Consider the following 18,982-nt stretch of genomic DNA (forward strand, 5'->3'; position numbering starts at 1 on the left):
AGGTGCAGCGGGTCGGAACCAGGCTCCGTGTGTTGGGAAACTTGGCCGAGGGGGTGATCTGATGTTGCTGGTGTGATGAGGGCCAGGTGGGGTGGGACGGAGGGTTGTGCGTGAAGCCAGAATGAGACGAAGCGCCGTTGTGTAGAGGCAGGAGGTCTGGATCAGGAATGGAGAGGATGGGGAGAAGGTGTGTCTGTGGGAAGGGTCCAACTTAAGATGCAGTGTGACTCCACCTGTGAAGTGGTGAAGGTGTTTGGTCAGGATGTGACTTGAGGGAGAGGTGCCGTTCCTCGTTGGCATGGGCTTGTCTGCTGGGATTGCTTTTCTTTCTTTGTTTCGTTGTGTTTTTTGGGTTGTTTTTTTTTTTTTTTTTTTAATCCATTGAAGCCAGGAATAGTCGTCCTGGCACAATGTCCATTGCCGGCAATGGATGCACTTGAAACAGCCGGCATCAAGAAATTTCCTCAGTCTTAGTTGGAGGATTTATGCTCCAACTCTAACAGATTTCCAGCTGGTACCAGGACTGTAGCCGTCACCTCTTAGTTAGCTGTACTGTACCTTTGCTGTGTTCATTCTCCCTTTTCATATTTAAGAATACTGGTTTCCTCTACAAAGTTAAAATAATACCAGCCAGTATTTACACAGTGCTGCAAAGAGCTGTGAAGGATCACTGCTGCTTCCCAGCACTGGGGCAGCTCGCTGGTGTCTGGAGGTTGGTGCACCCAGGAAATTGTTCCTTGCCCAAATCGTTTTTCCTGAGAGTGCTGTTCCCCTGTGGAGCCTTAACAGGGAGTTTTTCTGTCTGTGAGTGTTCTCACTGTAATTTTTTTTTTTTTTTTTTTTGGCAAAGAGATGTGCGAGATCCATTTCTTTCCTGTTACTTTTTTTTTTTCTTTTTTTTTTTTTCTTTTTTTTTTTCCAGCAGTTTTGGCAGCAAGGGCACATAGCGGGTGGAGAGAGATGCCGGAGGGCAAAAGCCAGCAGCAAAGAGCCTGGGCTCTGAGATCCTTAGGTTTGGAGGCTCGTTCTTTGTGACCTCAGTGCAGAGTGGAGCTGCTGAAGGGGAGAGGAGAGAGGCTCATGGCGTGAGAGTGGTGGGAAGGGGCAGAAGCGGGGGGCCCTGCTGCTGAGGTTGGACAGGAAAGCTCTGCATTGGTTTCCCAAATACACCCGGTGGGAGGGGAGAGGTGTGCCCGAGGAAAAGGAGCGGTTGTCGGCCCGAGGCAGTGATGACGCACGAGGGGAATACTCACGACAGGGGAACTGATGAAGCTGAACGCAGCACGTGGTTATTTAATTTTGATCTAATAAGTTTGAGGTTGTTTTCACTTAATGTTATGCAAGAACTGGTTTTATTTACCATTGATTCCCCCCTCCCCCCTTCCTGTGGATGAATAACTGAAGTCTAGAGGAATAAACTAATGCTACTGAACTGTTAAATTATTTTGTTTAATATTACACTTTGAGTATCTTTTTCCACATAAAATCTGTTTCTGAATTACAAGCGTTTTCTTTACATTATTTAACAATGTACACTGTAAAAAAAAAAAAATAAAATAAAAAAAATAAAAAAGTTGAAACTTTGGGTTTCCCTGGCCACAGTTAGTTGTGTATTTGGCAGCGTTACTCCAGCTGCTCTCCTTCTATGGTTGTGCTTTGTGCTGCAATTTGTCACCTCTGCAGAATATTGCATGAAGTCACTGAAAGAAACCAAACGTGCCTTGCCGAGGGCTGGGTTTTCTCGTTGGCCTCTCCTCCCTGCTCCTGCAGTGATTTAACTGCTATGCAATTGATAACAGTTACGGGTAGAAAAGCTGGAGGGGGGCTGCTCCCCCTCTCCTGCTGGGTCACTTCGCCTCTCTGGGTCAGAAGGGAGTGGGGCTGAGCTGTGATGCTGGGTGCTGCCATTAGTCTAGATTCGGTCTGAATTCCATCCCCAAACTTGCAACTCTACCAATACAGTGTAAGAGTGGAACTATACAGACTTGTTCTCAAGCAGCTGTAGGCTCACAGGAATTATCTGGTATTTCTAAACACTAATTACTGCTGCATTTCTTTCCATTTTAAGAACAGCTTCTGTTATGAGTCATGCTGTTCAAGTCCTTAAAGGAAAAGCTCCATGTATGAATGCTACTGCTTTTTTTTTTTTTTAAAAGGACCAATCTGAGGTACTGACCCCCTCTGGAGGAGGCATCTCTTTCTTTGCACTGTTCTGCTGTCAAGAAAGCTGATGGAATTGTTGGAGACTTTCAGGTTTTCTGTTGTAAGATCTGGGAGAGGCTTTGCTGAACACAGCAATGGTGTGTCTGCACATTCCCTTCTTTTCAGGTATCTTATTTCAGCACTGGGCGCATGACTCAGATGTGTGGTATGTATTTCTTTCCTGAGCTGCTCTGAGCTCACCCAGCACTGAGTTGGAGAGAAACCAATATTGCTGAAATCTGAAACTGTTTTCTAGGTATGATCTGTGACAGTTAATTTCATTTGTCCTGTCTTTTGGTACCAACACTGATCCTTGTTTGTCCTGTTCAAGAAGTGAGTGGGTAATAGAGGCTGCTTAAGAAAAAAGGACTGTTAAGTGGCGAAGGTGAAGCCGAAGGGACAGGAATAAATGCTTCATACCTCCTGTGTAACATTTTAGATTGCTTTACAAAACTCATCTGGATAGACCGGTAATGGCAGAGCACAGAAATAAGGTCCTGTTTCAAGTCTGACATCAGTTTCAGGGTTGGATTAGTCAAAATTGGTGTCAGTTTTCCTGGTTCCAGCCCCAGCCATGCTGCACCATCCTTCCAGTGCTGCCACTAGGTAACACAGAACCAGCTTCCTCCTCTAGTCTTTGGCAGCTCAGGCTGCTTTGGGCATGGAGGACACTGCCACTGCTCGGCTGGTGGTGCCCAGTTCCTGCCTGAGGCAGCGGGGGCTGCAGCTGAGCCCCTTCACCAGAAGAGGAAGAGACCCAGCAGCTGCCCAACAAAACCATTCTCTCACTAGAGCGGGGCCTTTCAAGCTGGCACAGAGGACTTCCTAAATGCTACTTGAAAGGTCTTGCTTTGACCTTATTACTAAGAGGAACAGCTGTTGCTTTGCTCTCATGTTTAAAATCCACTTGAATCTTTCTCTTTGTCCATACTAAAGCAAATGCAAACCTGTGCATGCAGTGGTAGTCTCTGGCTTTCTGCTTGTACCTGCTCACAAACTTCTCTGAGCTCGTCAAACAGCTGTATCTGAATAGGAAGAAGGCACAAATAACAAGCGTGGTTTGTCTGTCCAAATTTAGTGTTTATTCTTGTGTTAAAAAGGAGTAAAAGCTTATTTAAAAGTATAAAATTGCAGCTCTCATTCATTTCACAAAAGGTCCAAACAAGCACTTAGATGCTGTATGTACTCCTGAGCAGCAGCCCCCACGTGTTCCTGCCCCTGTGTTGCATGGGCACAGGGCACGTCCTGGGAATGCTGTGTGCTTGAGGGGTGAGCTGAGGCAGAGTTGTCAGGGCAATGCTCTGACCCTGCTTGTGCAGCCTCTGGGCAGGCAGCTGGGCTGCATGTGAAATGCAGAGGCTGCCACATCTGCAAACGGCCCGAGGGAATGGGAAGCAGTCCGTGTGGTTTCCTGGGACCATAGCGCACCCTGTCCTCATTTTATTGGAAAAAACTTTTCTGTATGCCAAAATGCAATGCTGAGCAGGAAAGAAGCTATGGCATCTCATCTGAAGGTTTACTTATGCTACAATTTTCAGGCAACTTATTTGTAAAACAGCCACGAGTTGCGCAGGAGCACAAATGATTATGTGTTTATAGAAAAAAAAATCTGGGCTATGCAATAAACCCAAAGCACATGAAGTTCTTGCTGGCTGTGTCTCTCTGGCTATTCTGTGTTGCTTCAGGACAATCTATTAATAGATGAAGCTTCCTCACATACTTTGAGCAGCCAACTGCAGTCTTATGATGTAATCCAGCATGTAGGTAATGATGCCACCAGGTGTCCTACGTAGGTTCTAGCCTCCGCTTCTTCCAGCTTTGGCTTCTCCTGTGAGGGCTGTGCTCTGCTGAACAGGGAGAGAGTGAGAAAGGGAAGTTTCTTAAAGCTTTTCTTTGAAAGGGTAGATAAGAGCAGGACAAGGGGAAATGGTTTTAAGTTGAAGGAGGGAAGATTGAGGTTGGATGTCAGGGGGAAGTGCTTTACTATGAGAGAGGTGAGATGCTGGAACAGGCTGCCAGAGAGGTTGTGGATGCTACGTCCATCCCTGGAGGTGTTCAAGGCCAGGTTGGATGGGGCCCTGGGCAGCCTGGTCTAGTATTAAATAGGGAGGTTGGTGGCCCTGCCTGTGGCAAGGGGTTGGAGCTTCATGATCCTTGAGGTCCCTTCCAACCTGGGCCATTTTGTGATTTGCTCCTAACAGTACTCGTTGATTTATTCTTTAGCTCTTCCCTGAGATGACAGCTGGATGAAAAGAGTAGTCCTAGCCTGCTATCACAGCGCTCCACCAAAAGAGGGATGTTTCTCCCATTCCAGATTAGTAATGACAGCAAAGCCTTCAAAGCTAAGAGCCGTTGTTGAGACAGAAAGAACTCAGTCATTTATCACAGCACATACCTGGTGTGTGTTGGTTGGCACCGTGGCTGTTGCCCGTGAGAGCAGCAGATGGCTGCAACTGTGCAAACCTCACAGAAGGTTTGTAAGAATGCATTCTCTGAGGCGTCCTGTTACGAGTTGTCATCTGGTGACATCCGCGGGGCGTCTCGGGGGGCTGGTGTGCTGCCGGTGGGCCTGCTGCTTTGTGACACGTCAACTTGTTAAGGTCAGTGGTCTCCAAGGAAATGTCCCAGAGTTCAAGATCATCTAGAATGGATGAAAAGATGATGGAACCAAAGACAATGGTGCTACAGGAACAAGAGTAACTCCAGGACCAGCCCGCTGTTTTCCTATAGCGGTGGCCACTACGGAAGTTAAACTGTAAGGTATCTTTTATGTCAGTGCACAAGCAGAAAACAGCACTATGCCCTGTGCTCTGAACTTCAGCAAGGTCCATGTGCTGTGCTGTGTGACCCAAACAGCTGTAGCTGTGTTAAGAAAAGGCACTTCCCCCCCTTCCATTTTCTATTTTTGTGAAATGTCACCAGAAGAGAAGAGATTGCCAAATATGTCTAACAGTGCTCTACTGTAAGGTATGATGTAAAACGTCTCATACTGATGGACATCTGATCTCTTGCACATTTTAACATTGTTTTCCTGCCATTCAAGCAAGGTTAGTACAGCTAAGGTCAGATTCCTCTTCTTTTGCTCCAACCTCTTCACATCTTTTACTCTTACACGTTGAAGAACTAATCTAAATACCAAGAATTTAACATGCTGCTGTTCATTATTCTTGGCTGACCTGCAAAGAACTCTTCTTCGATTGCCAGTTCCTGTTGTACTGCTGCTGGACTGCTGTGTTTTACGGGAGGATTGGCTGTTGCTGGACAGAGGTAACACAAGAAGAGATTAAAGTCTGAAATACAGAAGAACTCTTCCGTTTCTCTTTAACAGACAGACTATGAGTCTGAAGTGATTGCACCCAGGTACCATCTTTTCCCACAGCTGCTTGGATTTTGGAAGCGGTATATAGAATAGTATGGATGCTGCTGATGACCAGCAATTGCAATACTATAAACTCTTTCACCCCACCCCTAAGTTCCTGCTTACCACACATCTGTCCAGACTTCCCCATGAGTGACAAGTAACCTACCAGCAGCTAATGCAACGTCTGCTTGCCTGCAGCCACCTCAGTGAAGCGCTGCAGCCTCAGCTCTGACGCAGAAAGGTAATGATACAGACGGCAGTGGCTGTGCTGTACGAAGCTTTAGTGTGGCTGGAAAGTTGCAGATTTAATGATGTGGTTTTAGAGCCACTTTAAGAACGTAGGGACAGAAGTAGGAAGTTCCTTTCTTTGGTCTCAAAGGAGTGCGATAGCACAGTATAAAACAAAAGATCAGGCTCCCGTACTGAGAGTAACACTTGCCTGCCAGCGGCTATCATTCACACTGTCAGCTTCTAATGCCCCATCTTACCCTGTTTGCTGCTGGGAGTAACTTCTGTGACTTGATGTCTCTTCTCCATCTGTTTCCAGAACTGTTGCTGTAGCTGCTTTTGTCGCAGTTTCCGCTGGTACGTGGCATCACACTCAGCAGCTGGGGAATCTGTATTTCTGCCCCACCCCCGGGTAAAGACAAAGTTAAAACAGGAGTTCAGCAACTATATTTTATGAAGAAACACTCATACTATAATATAATAACTGCAAGAAATATCCTCTAAATTAGTATTGTGTGGCATCTTCCAATTTGGACTGTCCACGTGCTTCAAAGAGGACAGCAACTTCTAACATACCCGGAACCGCTTGGCTGCTTCTGATCTTCTGCCACTCCAGAAGCCTCTGTGTGACTGGGCTTACAAGTTGGTGCCATTTCATACTGTTGTCTCCATCCTGGGTTCTGCCTTTCCAAGCAGCCATCATACCTTGCTTTTTCTATTTCGGGCTCATAGTCCTGTCTTTTAGTTTTCACCAGATCTAACTCGGGGGGCATCTAGTAAAGGAAAAAAGAAAACACCTTCAGAAATTTCCTTCACAAAATATGCACAGGTCTTTTCTACGCGGTACTGTTAGAAAATCTCGTTTGTCTGCTCTAGGTAGAGAAGTAAGTTTAGAAACTAAAGTGCATTTTAGTTTATCTAGTTCATTGCTTTGTGCCAGTTCAGTAGCTGAGTCCTTTAGGGAAGATATCCTGTGTCTCCCCATACTGTGCTCTGTGATTTTACAAATCTCTGGCTGTGAGGCAGTAGATGACCTTGGTAAAGCAGAGATCTCTGTCATCTTCACTTGGTGAGGTGTCCCTTTGGAACAGTTCCTCCAACCTCGTTAGCTGACTAGCAGAGTTGAGTAAATCCTGGTATGACAAAGGCAACGTTCCTGTGGAACAACGTGGATCAGCAGATGTAACAGGCTTTTTCTTTCCTCAGTGTGCAAGGTAGGTTACTGCCTAGCAGCCTACTGCCACCAGCTGGCACACATGAGGAGCTAACAAGATTAATGCCGACCAACAGCCGGGGCACCTTTAGTGCTACGAAGACTGCTGTGTTACATCAAAGTACTTTGTGATAGCTCTGAAAGAACAGCTTACAGCACTCTTGTTACCGGTGGGATGTGCAGCACAATTTCTCGTTTCTTTCTGGACCAGAGACCTCCGAAAGAGACATTTCTTCACAGTGCTCATTAACTCTGCAGGTTTACTGTTAGAACGTAGGACTTCAGAGGGAAAAGTAACTGCAGCTCTCCCTTGCATGGTGGAACCTAAGGCTAAGCCTAAAGGAGCCTGAGAAGCAAGGCAAGGAGTAACATTCCCTATTTCTGTTCAGTAATGGAAAGAACCATAGTGATGACAGGGGAAGTGTTCAAGTACACATCAGCTGTACAAACTAACTCTTCATGTATTCAAGAACCTGCTCTCATTATACAGTTGCAAATTTCAGGTACCAACACGTTTGGAAGCCAAGCAGAGGATGTTTCCAGGTCCTCTTGGTTGCTCCTCGTGTAGCAAAAGAACAAAATACCATCACCTCTCTTGCTTTTCTGGGAGTGCTGGCAACAGCCATAACTTTTTTGGGTTCAATCTAAAATCTTAGATTCCTCCTTTGTAATACAGATGCATCTAGCATATTGGAGTGCTCTTTTGGGAAGGATCCAAGTGGCTTAACTGAAAGCTGGTATCACCTTTTGAACTTTTCTTTAGATCTCAGTACAAAAAACATTGTTATAAAATACCTACTTACTATCTATTATAAATAGAACAATGGACAGACCTCTGAGGGCTGAAATAGAGGCACAATGTAAACCTTGTTAGGAAGACCAGGCTGAGAATAGGATAGCTGGTGATGCGACTGGGGCTTTGTAAAGTTTGAATGCTGATAGTAAAAGGACAAAGCATCTATCAATGCACACACTGATATTGTTACTGTATGGATTTTGCTTGTTCTTAAGTTCTAACTACAGCAGACAGCTTTGGGATGTGATCCATCTAGTATTGTTTCCAGGACATGCTGGGCTATGCATATTAAGCTTTATTGGAAGAAGTCTTTCTCACAAAAAAGCACCTTGTTTTCTGCCAGAGCTTCTAAAATGTAGAGAATCTTCCTCCTGCTGCCCAGTATATCCAGCTTTGGCTTCCAGCCTGGGAGCCTTCAGGACTAAAAGAACTGGTCCCGATTTCACAGAACGTATAGAAAATAGCACTTAGAAAAAGCTAGTTTAAACAGTTAATCTTCCTGGTGTAGCATTTAACCTCTTAAGAGCACAGGTGTAACTGCACACATTGCTGGCACTGGATAAAAAGACTTGGCTTTGAGTTGTGGATGCCCCGTCCCTGGAGGTGCTCAAAGCCAGGTTGGATGGGGCCCTGGGCAGCCTGGTCTAGTATTAAATGGGGAGGTTGGTGGCCCTGCATGTGGCAGGGGGTTGGAGATTCATCATCCTTGAGGTCCCTTCCAACCCTGGCCATTCTGTGATTCTGTGAAGACACTAAATGTCACACGGCCTCTTGAGTAGAGTACTGTTTCTTCAGCTTTCTCACCACAGTAAGCTTGCCTACTGAAAATAGTTAATTTTAGAATAGTTGTAGTAAAGTGCTGGGGAAGAACTCAGTAATGGGCAGCTCGTGCAATCAAACTAGCAAGCAAACGCTACAGGTCTGACAGCAGGAAATATTCTGGGCTGAGATGTATTTGTATCATTATTTACATTCCTTTTAACATGAAGGATCAGGAACAATCAACATCTAGCAGTCCCTGCTCTGAAACACCACATACTGTACCTGACGTGGAAGCTTATTAACTGCTTGTAGGTAGTCTTTGTCTAGGATGCAGTTCCCAAGAGCATTCCCAAAGCACCTGAGAAACAAGGAGAGCTCATTGTGACTGAAAATAACAGCTCCCAGTTCACTTCTGAGAATGTGCAAGTACTGATCTTCACTTACTTGAGTGCCCTCTTCAGTCCATCTGTTACTGCCTCCTTTCTTGCCTTTTCTAAGGACAAGGCCTTGGACTTCAAGCCTTCACTGACTCCATAGCCCACATCTTCATGGTATGAGCCATCCTGCAGTAAGATTTTAAAAGCATTAAGTATAAGAGAAATTCTGCACACAAAGCATCCATTGGTAGACTCTGCGCTTTCCTAAACCTGCTTACTCACCCTTAGCTGGATGTTTTGTAGCAAGGTCAATGTTTTGGACTCCACTATGTTCTCTGGTGTAATCCAGTACTCCTGAAAACTACAACCTGACCTATGTACTTTCATTCCCAGCTTTAAGTAATGGCTCAACTACAGACAGAGCAAACAAAAAACCCACTTACCTTAAGCTGGACTCTCACGAATGCACAGACCCCCACATAGAACCTGCCGTTGTTGAGATCAACAAAGTCTGAGGGAAAAAAAGTAGCATCCTAAATAAGACAAAAGACTTCTGATCCACATGTCGATCTCAATTCGCTTCCTTTGGATATTCATAAACATGTAGTGTAGTTGCTGAATGGGCCCAAGACACTGTCACTGTATTTTCTACAACATGGAGCATGACTTATAAAGTATTACCTGCCATCCAAGAATGATAACTTGTACATATGCTCTGGGTATGCTACATTTTCTGGTTATCAGTGTGTAGGTCTGCCAAACACTTGTGCTCTGGTATCATGTGTATAAAGACATATTAAGTATATGTTTACATCTGTTTTTTTCTTATATATGAAAGAAACTAGAGTTGCAAGCATCACTCCTCATTCAAATACATATCTTAGATGTTCAAAGAGTGAGAGTTCTTTTTCAGCTGGAAGTAAAGATTTAAAGTATCCGTTTATAGAAACAACAATGGAAAAGAAACTTAACTGTCTATAAAAGCAATTTATTTCCTGTTATCTATTAGAATCTGGGAAATGTTGCACAAGGCTTTATCCATGACTCTCAGTTCAGAACCTCTAAACAACCATTGGCAGTCTTACAAGTCTGACAGAATCACAGAATGGCCAGGGTTGGAAAGGACCTCAAGGATCGTGAATCTCCAACCCCCCTGCCACATGCAGGGCCACCAACCTCCCCATTTAATATTAGACCAGGCTGCCCAGGGCCCCATCCAGTCTGGCCTTGAACACTTCCAGGGATGGGGCATCCACAACCTCTCTGGGCAGCCTGTTCCAGCACCTCACCACTCTCTTTCAACTTCAAACCATTTCCCCTTGTCCTGCTGTTATCTACCCTTTCAAAGAGTTGATTCCCCTCCTGTTTGTAGGCTCCCTTCAGGTACTGAAAGGCTGCCATGAGGTCACCCCACAGCCTTCTTTTCTCCAGGCTGAACAAGCCCAGCTCCCTCAGTCTGACACATAGCTGACACGAAATGCTTTGTAGTTCAAGAAACTGTACAATGGTGTCCAAAAGTTCCATCCTCATCTGGTCCACTTGTTCAATAGTTTTGTAATCCTTTTTCAACCCAGGATTTAAAAAAAAGCAGTATAATAATCCTCTGTCTCTGAACTGCTAAAGCAGGACTTTTTACAGGGTTATTTGAGAGTTTTTTCCTTCAAGTCATCGTAGTGAAAAATGCGGACAGGCTTTTTTATGCCAATCTGATACTTACCAACATTCTGTTGAGTGACTGAATGAGCCCAGCCATTGAAGCCAAACATCTCATTGGCCAGGCTGATTACCTTGTGACCCTCAATGTAACAGACCTGAAAACAGAAACATATGTGTACGTATATACACGCATACACTCTTTATTTTAAGGAAAGATTACGTAGATCATCTTACTCTGAGGAAACCTGCCTAAATTCAAGATAATTGAATGATGATGCAGATTTAGGTTCACCATCTTCTGGCAACTGTGATGGAGAGAACTGAACAATGCCAGAATTAAGGGGAGCAGAGCTAGCAGGCACTAAAGAAGTAAAATTGCAGCTAGTGTCACATAATGATTCACATACTTCAGTTCTAGAAAAAAAAGAAAAACATCTCAATATTCCACAAGGAGGATGAAGCACTGAAAAGTTAAGTGGCTTTTCCATAAAAATGTAAGGATTCTGTGGGTAAGATAAAGCCAGAATACATGCTAGGCTAATTTTCCTTTCACATTTGCTGATTACTCTTCAGTGGGAAATTTTCAAAACTAAGGATTATTATTACTATTATTTTAATAATAATTCTCCTGGAAAAAAAATGCAAGTTGAACATCTATGCATGTTTATTCATACCTTTTGTCCACCTCCAGCTTGCCGACTGCTGATATATTCTGGACCCAGTTTCTGACGAAGAGCATGCTGGATGGCTTGATATTCATTTGCTGTAAATTGATACTTGATGGAAACAAAGTAAGACAAAGGTTCTCATTCTCTCCATATTAGCTATCCCTCTTCTCCTAATACTACTTCATAACCCCATTTTCCATGTCCTTTCAAGGGATACATGGTCCATTTTTAGAATCAGGATGTAAGTAACAAAGAGAGACCTTGGGCACGTGTACACATTTGTGCACTATATTGTTTTTTTCCATACTCTTGAGATCATCTTGATTGCAATAACATGGCATGTGCAGGACAACCAGGCTATCAGGCCCTGCCAGCATGAGTTCGTGAGAGGCAGGTCCTGTCTGACCAACCTCATCTCCTTCTATGAACGAGTGACCTACTTGGTGGATGAGAGAAAGGCTGCTGACATAGTCAAGCTAGACTTCAGCAAAGCCTTGGACAAGGTCTCCCGTTGCATTTCTCCTGGAGAAGGTGGCAGTCCATGCCTTGGACAGGTACAATTTTGCTGGGTAAAAAACTGACTGAATGGTCAGAGTCAGAGAGTGGTGGTGAATGGAGTTAAATCCAGCTGATGACTGGTTCATCCTGTTTAATATCTTTATTGATGATTTGGATGAGAGAACAGAGTGTATCCTCAGTAAGTATGCAGATAACACCAAGTTAGGGAGAAGTGTCTGAGGGTAGGAAAGCCCTGCAGAGGGATCTGGGCAGGTTGGATCAGTGGGCTGAGGCCAACAGTATGCACTTTGGTCACAACAACCCCATGCAGTGCTACAGGCTTGGGGCAGAATGGCTGGAAAGCTGCATAGAGGAAAAGGATCTGGGGGTGTTGGTTGATTCTCAGCTGAACGTGAGCCAGCAGTGTGCTTAGGTGGCCAAAAAGGTCAGGAGCACCCTGGCTTACATCAGAAATAGTGCAGCCAGCAGGTGCAGGAAAGTAAGTGATCACCCTTCTGTACTTAGCACTGGTGAGGCCGCACCTCGAGTGCTGTGTTGAGTTTTGGGCCCCTTCCTACGGGAACATTGAGGCCCTGGAGTGTGTCCAGACAAGGATGAAAAGCTGGTGAAGGGTCTGGAGCACAAGTCTTATGGGGAGAGGCTGAAGAAACTGGGATTGTTCAGTCTCAAGAAAAGGAGGCTCAGGGGAGGTCATGGCAAGGTGAGCATCAGCCTCTTCTCCCAGGTAACAAGCGATAGGATGAGAGGGAACAGGAGAGGTTCAGACTGGGTATTAGGAAGAAAAGAATTTCTTCTCAGAAAAGTGGTGATGCATTGGCAATAGCTGCCCAGGGAAGTGGCAGAGTAACCATCCCTGGAGGTGTTTAAGGAAAGGGTAGATGTAGTACCTCGGGACATGGTTTAGTGGGAGTCCGTGGTGATTGGTCAACGGTTGGTCTAGATGATCATAGAGGTCTTTTCCAACCATCATGATTCTACTAATCACTAAACTCTAGCAGATGTTTTCCATTTCTCATAACCATCACTTACATTAAAAGAAGTTAAATGAAGTAGGTCTCTTATTATCCTAGCGAAACCTTAATGCAATTGTAAATCCTAGTCACAGTTGCCAGGAATACACATACACATTTATATCTTATCTCTCAAAACTAAAATATAATATTTCACGAGAAAAGTGTTTAGAAACTCAAACAAAACCAAAGATTAATGTTGTTCTATCACCACGTCCCATCAGGACAACAGCGTGGGTGATCAATCAAATTAGAAAATTATTGAGACGTGTTCAGAATATTCCCCTACTGTAGGAAAGGTCCTTGGGATAACTCCAGCATCACTGGTATCATTAGGAAGCCCAGCATTGTAATTCATGCTGCATAACTTAGTAGAAATACAATTTACAATCTGCAAAGGTTAGAAAGGCTTAACAGCATTCTTAGGGATTTACGTGTTAAAGGATTCAAGCACTAAAAAGCTTGTATTGTTATATGCTGTTATGTGTGGACAGAATAGGATTTCACCAACTGTATCATCATGTTCCAGCACTGCTAAATCTCTCACGTTTACCTCTGGTTGTATTTAGGCTTAAAGGAATGGCTTTCTTTTTCTGATACTAGAATCAAGTCTGTACAGTGCAAATCTGTAACAAAAGATGTAATGAAAAGGGGAGCATACACATGCCATGGCTATCATAGAGGAAAACATAATGTAAGTTTAGGTGCAGAATAATTAGTGTAGTGGAAATGACTGTAGCCTAACTGTATCCAACTTTAAAATGAGCAAATATGCAGAGTAGATTTCCAGTAGTGCAAGAGTGGAATTTCTATTTCTCAGGCAAAGGGAACTGACCTGTCCGAAGCAAGCAACTGAACTGCTGGTGCTGGTGCTGCTGCTGCTGACATGGCTTTCGCTGTCCTTCCCTTGCCTCGCAGGCATCCCTAAAGACAAAAGAAAATACAATTATTGAAAATAAGAGTCAACTATCCATAAGAAAACACATCAAAAAAGTCCACTGCACGCTAAGTATAGCAATGCACTGCAATATATTGGACAATACAGTAATACCAATCATACTTTTGTGCATACTTCTGTGAAACTGCTGCAGGAAATTTGTTTTCTGATGCTGTTTCATAGCAGTTAAAATTCTTCTTAAAAACCTACTGTGTAGTAGACAGAAATAGACAGAAATGACTAGCTTCATCCTACAGGCAGAGGCACAACACAAATGCGTTGTGAATCGTTATTCTAAATATTAAGCGGGTAAAAACGATGTATTTTTATTTCTTTTAGATGAACATGAATGCATTGTACTGTTTTAGGTAAGAAAAAAAAAACACCTCGGTTTTTCAGATTCCCCAGCACTGTCTTCCTACATCACTTTCCAAACCTATTAATACTTTGATAAAAAGCAGAAGGAAATTTCTAAAATTGTACTTGTCTATAACCTGGCTTGTCCATCTTCATTTTAGATTACTGACTGTAATCATCGACTCCCCTGGGTTATGATGGCATCACACAAACCATGCAGAGCTGGAAAACATACAGAACCTCCAACAATGTGAAGAAGTTGTGCCAATAATTCAGTAGATGGCACCCTTTTCCAAGCCAGTACCCAACAAGTACCCGATGGTAACCGTGCTACCACTATGCTGTGCTGCTAAAGAAGTGGTTGTCCTGTTAAGTGCCCATATGACAGGAGCACAAGGGAGACTCAGCAACACTTCTACAGAAGTCCACAGAGGCAATCTTTTACTGTATTTGCACAAATACTGAGTGCAACTGGATTTAGCCCATCAGTCTGTAAGTCTTCTGTACGCAACACAAGGGAAGTCAACGCGCAATGTATGTCAATGAGACAGCTGGGGATATTAAAACAGATACAAAAGGTTTAAAATCCTCCAGGCAGTGATATGTGATAGTCAGCAGGAGCCTGGCTAGTATTACTTCTTTCTCCTGTATTTCATGTTCAGATTTTTTGAAAGAAGCTGTTTTTCTAGTCTCTAAACAAGGAAGTATTACTAAAGACTCGCTAAACATATCTGAGAAAAGGGATACCAGCTGTACCCTTGGCAAGTACAAACACTGATAAGTATGTCAGGTATAGCTACAATTCTCTTTTCGTTGGCAATCATTAATTACCTTCTGTCCAGAAGCTGTATAATTGCAGAGATCTTGTACATTTGAAAGTGTTTCAATCAAAAGTTAACTGCAATTTATGGTAAATACATTTGGTTTCAGAAGAGAACATGTAGAAGCTAATATTACTAGGAGATGCGCACACAGTTTAAGAAAGTTACTGCCCTTTTTGAGCAAAGTGTTTCCTGAGGGAAATAAAAAAATAGTATCTGTGGTGAGTGGTGGAGGGAAACAAAGTTTGAAGAATACTATATGTATATTTTCACTCTACGCAGACTAAATCAGATCTTAATCAGTATAAAGCCCTTGGAGGGAAAAGGCAATGCAAGACATGTGTGCGTTTGCCCTGCGAGCAGTAGGCCAAGAATCTACACACACAGCAGGTGGGTGGCGTTCTGAAGGAAAACTGCTTTAACTGAAACCTCTATTAAGTCTTTAAAGTTTTTACAAGGTGTGCACCGTTGTCAGCCTACATTCTATAGAGATACACCTTGAATGAAACTGACTAAAGTATGGGTGTCGATCTGATCAAGAATGAAGCAGTGCAGAATTCTGCTAAAAACACACATCACATCATATGGTTTTAATCTAATGGAAAGATTTCAATAGAATCTCTTCACTAGAAAATTCTAGTAAGGGGCAGATAAAATATGTCCATAGCCTGTATTTAAGTTATTATTTATTCTACAGCTTGTGTGAATGAGACGGATGATGCTAACTTAGTTCCAGGCCTTGCTCGCACCAACAGTTTGCTTCAGCCATGGATCTTATTTAAACCAAACGTTCTAACAGAGCAATGTGATTTCTTTCATCAGTTCGTTGAAATGCAGCATAGTGAGGCTCTATGTCTCCAAGCAGCTCTCAGAACATTTCAAAGTGATGGGGCTGGAGCACCTCTCCTATGAAGAAAGGTTGAGGGAACTGGGCTTGGAGAAGAGAAGGCCCCGAGGAGATCTCATTGTGGCCTTCCAGTACTTGAAGGGAGCATATAAACAGGAAGGGGGTACGTCTGTTTATGAAGGTGGATAGTGATAGGACAAGGGGGAATGGTTTTAAACTGAGACAGGGAAGGTTTAGGTTAGATATTAGGAGGAAGTTTTTCACTCAGAGGGTGGTGACACACTGGAACAGGTTGCCCAAGGAGGTTGTGGATGCTCCATCCTTGGAGGCATTCAAGGCCAGGCTGGATGTGGCTCTGGGCAGCCTGGTCTGCTGGTTGGTGACCCTGCGCACAGCAGGAGGTTGTAACTAGATGATCATTGTGGTCCTTTTCAACCCAGGCCATTCTATGATTCTACGAACTTCAATTTCAAGATCAATAGAGCAGGAATCCTGAAGTTAATTCTGCAAATGGAATTCTAAATCTCCCTTAACACAGAACCAGGAGCTTGGGAAGGTAAGGTTTCCTCTCCTCAGCAGAATGCTGGTTCCTCACTCACTCTCTTAACTCATCTCAAACATTCACCCTGGGATAGATAATAATCATCAGCTACTGGCTAGAGAAGAGCCAAAGGACAGTGCTAGGACAGTACTGGACACATAAATTAGCACTAAAAATGCCTTACTCTCAAACTATCTTCAAATGCTAAAAGTTCAAGTTAAAATATTTTAGTTCTGTATAGAGGATAGTAAAAGCAGTTTACCATCGGACAACTAGGAATCACCATTTACTACATTTGCGACCGTGATCATTCTTTATTATTTATCATTTACACGGAATTATTGTCACTGTAACCAGTAGCGTTCTCAGAAGGTTTCTCTGGGCAGTCTGTGCCAGGCCTGCACTGCCCACTCATGTTGCACTTTCGGACTGCACTATTCAACTTCATGCTTCTCCACACAGTACACTTCCGTCCCAGCGAAGCCACGTTCTGCTAAGCACAAATCTTTCACTAAATGCAGCTCCTCAAAGTGCATCAAGAGCAAACAGCCAAGCACGGCTGATGGACCAAGCACAACAAATGATGCTACCTAGGAAACTTAAGGTTCGTATCGGCCTAACACCAAAAAAAAAAAAAAAAGAGTGAACTCGAAATGCATATATATGCTTCTGTGGAGCATTCTCTCGTCTGGGGATGTTAAACTGTTCAGTAAGCCGAATAATTTGCTATGCCAAAGTTGCTTTATCCGGCACGGAGATGGAGCGAACACCCTGATAGCCTAATGGTCTGCAATGGTGAAAAGCGATAATGTCATTCCCAGGGTTTTCCACTCGTGCAAATACCCGGCCGGGGTCGCTGAGGGGACAGCCCGTTTCCCGCTCCCGCCAACGGCCGCCCCGCGCGCGGCTCCGCCGGAAGTGGTTGAGGACACCGTACCTGGGTCAGGCCGGGCCGCGCGCCTCCCGCCGCCGCCGCCGCCGTTCGCAGCTCCCGCGCATGCAGAAGGGGCGACGGGGGCGGGCGCAGCTACGGCGAGAGAGAGGGGACAAACTTCCCGCGGGCGGACACGGAGGAGAGGGCAGGGGAGGCCGGCTGGGGGAGGCGGGGCGCCGCGCGGCCGCGAGGGGACGGCGGGGCGGGAGGGAGAGGCGGAGGCGACCGAGCTCGCCGCGGCGCTGACGGGCAGGTGAGGGGCCCCGCCGGGCGCGGGGGGCCGCGGGAGGGGGCAGCGCCGCTCGCCGGCCGCTGGGGGGAGCCAGGCGCGGGGCGGGGCCTGCGGGAGCCGGTAGCTGCGGGCGGCCGCCGGGCTGGGCAGGGGCTGCGGCGGGGCCTGGTGGCCGGCGGGCGCCGCTCAGGTGGGTCCGGATTCCTCCCGGGAGGCTGCGGGGCCTCGGGGCCGGGACGAGAGCTGGGGAGGAGGCTGAGGGGTGCGGGGCCTCGCCGCTCCGCGGGCCTCGAGCGCGCTGTCACCGCCCGGGGCTGTGCTGGGTTGGGCTGTGCTGTGCTGGGCGGCGGCAACCCCGGGCCCGGCTGCCCCCGCTGCCCGGCCCGGCCGGAGGGGAGCGGGGCGAGTCCCGTCGTGCGGCGGCGGTCGTGCGGTGGTGCTCAGGGAGGAGGTTGGTGCTGGGGCGGCCGTGGGGCTATGCTTGTCTCCCCTGCGATCGCGTTCGTCCCCCCCCTACTTGGTCAGTGTGCCCTCGCCAAGCGTTCGCCTTCATTGTCTCGGTGCCATCGGCGAGGTAATGGTGCCTGCCGCCTTTCTGCCCGGAGCGAGCCGTGCTGTGATTTCCGCCCCACCTCTGGGCATGCCGCGTTCATCCCACGGAACCTACTACAGCGCGAGTGTCAGTTGACATCATGCTTTGTTTCTGCATCTGCAGCCATCCTGAAGCGTGTGTCGGGAGCTGCTGTCTTTCCACATCTGTCTCGTTCCTGACGTGAACCCTAAACCTCAGCTATGAAGGCTCACAATGCCTTTTGCTTGGAGCGTTAAGTGCGAGTTGGAAGCCCGTGTTGTGGTTCGTGCTGATGGGGTGTGAAATGTTCTAGGTGAAACCCTGATGGAAATGGGGAGGTTTAGGAGACCAGAAAGAAGAAAGAAACGTCTGTGGAGCTAAGGGAGAAGCAGAAGCATAGAAGCTGAGAGAATAAAAGCAGATTCCTAGAAATAGAATGAGTGGGGAGAACAGCGTGTTTTACATCTTATTGAAGCTCATTCGGGGTGTGGGGGGGCATATAAAGGTAGGTGGAGTGATTGTTGCTGAATAATATGTTGCCTCAAATCCAACAGGTTGTAAACAGAAAAAGTTGTCCAGTTTAGCTGCAGGGTTCTGTTTCTGATAAGATGGCCAACCCAGCTAGGATGTCTGAACAGCAACCTCCAACATCTGCCTGCCCTTCTTTTCTCCCAGAGGGTACTGTGTCTACAGCAGGAGGTAGTTGAACATACATCTTCTCCTGAGTTCTGCAGCCCACAGCCTGACAGATCACTGTGAAGGTTTTGGTATTTTGTGTTCGAGATGGATAAAGTTGAGATGTGTGCCCCAATTCAGGGTCACATATGAGTCAGCACCCTTACAGCCATATCAAACAAGATTAGAAGAGAATCGCCACCTTTTCCCTGCTGTTGAGAGCAGAGTTAGTAAAGCAATAATCAAATTTTATCAATAATGAGGTTTTGGGATTA

At 45.5% G+C, this 18,982-nt stretch overlaps 2 protein-coding genes across 11 annotated transcripts in view; one reads left to right on the forward strand and one right to left on the reverse strand.

Annotated features, from left to right (window-relative positions):
• Window positions 1–342: 342 nt before the first annotated feature.
• RAD52 (RAD52 DNA repair protein) lies at window positions 343–18,072 on the reverse strand. 3 transcript variants are annotated; one of them, XM_085229967.1, is made up of 12 exons: window positions 17,979–18,072; window positions 13,628–13,716; window positions 11,270–11,371; window positions 10,657–10,750; window positions 9,383–9,450; window positions 9,007–9,125; window positions 8,845–8,920; window positions 6,368–6,564; window positions 6,052–6,188; window positions 5,379–5,459; window positions 4,598–4,843; window positions 343–4,049 (listed from the first exon to the last, which is right to left on the reverse strand). In XM_085229967.1, the coding sequence occupies exons 2-12, from the start codon at window positions 13,712–13,714 to the stop codon at window positions 3,988–3,990; spliced, it is 1,269 nt and encodes a 422-aa protein (XP_085086093.1). In that variant the 5' UTR covers window positions 13,715–13,716; window positions 17,979–18,072; the 3' UTR covers window positions 343–3,987. The 3 variants fall into 3 exon arrangements, with proteins under 3 accessions (XP_085086093.1, XP_085086101.1, XP_085086088.1); XM_085229975.1 differs by lacking the exon at window positions 17,979–18,072 and adding an exon at window positions 17,233–17,365 and having other exon boundaries at window positions 343–4,046; XM_085229962.1 differs by lacking the exon at window positions 17,979–18,072 and adding an exon at window positions 17,233–17,364.
• Window positions 17,355–18,982, forward strand: part of ERC1 (ELKS/RAB6-interacting/CAST family member 1) — a 293,295-nt gene continuing 291,667 nt past the window's right edge. For 7 of the 8 annotated variants that reach the window (XM_085229899.1, XM_085229922.1, XM_085229916.1 and 4 more), the window contains exon 1: window positions 17,524–17,651. The gene's annotated coding sequence lies outside the window, so the exon portion shown is untranslated. Of the gene's footprint in view, window positions 17,483–17,523; window positions 17,652–18,982 lie in introns of those variants that run through there. The other variant, XM_085229906.1, reaches the window with a different exon arrangement.

The sequence above is a fragment of the Meleagris gallopavo genome, chromosome 1, assembly GCF_905368555.1.
Source record: "Meleagris gallopavo chromosome 1, MGAL_WU_HG_1.1, whole genome shotgun sequence".
NCBI classification, from domain to species: Eukaryota; Metazoa; Chordata; class Aves; order Galliformes; family Phasianidae; genus Meleagris; species Meleagris gallopavo.

Coding starts and splice junctions, on each gene's coding strand:
- RAD52 (XM_085229967.1), bottom strand. CDS start 13,714: ATGCCTGCGAGGCAAGGGAAGGACAGCGAAAGCCATGTCAGCAGCAGC. Junction 10,751..11,269: donor AAGCTGGAGGTGGACAAAAG/GTATGAATAAAC, acceptor TTCTGTTTTCAG/GTCTGTTACATTGAGGGTCA. Junction 6,565..8,844: donor TTAATAAGCTTCCACGTCAG/GTACAGTATGTG, acceptor TTCCTTTACTAG/ATGCCCCCCGAGTTAGATCT.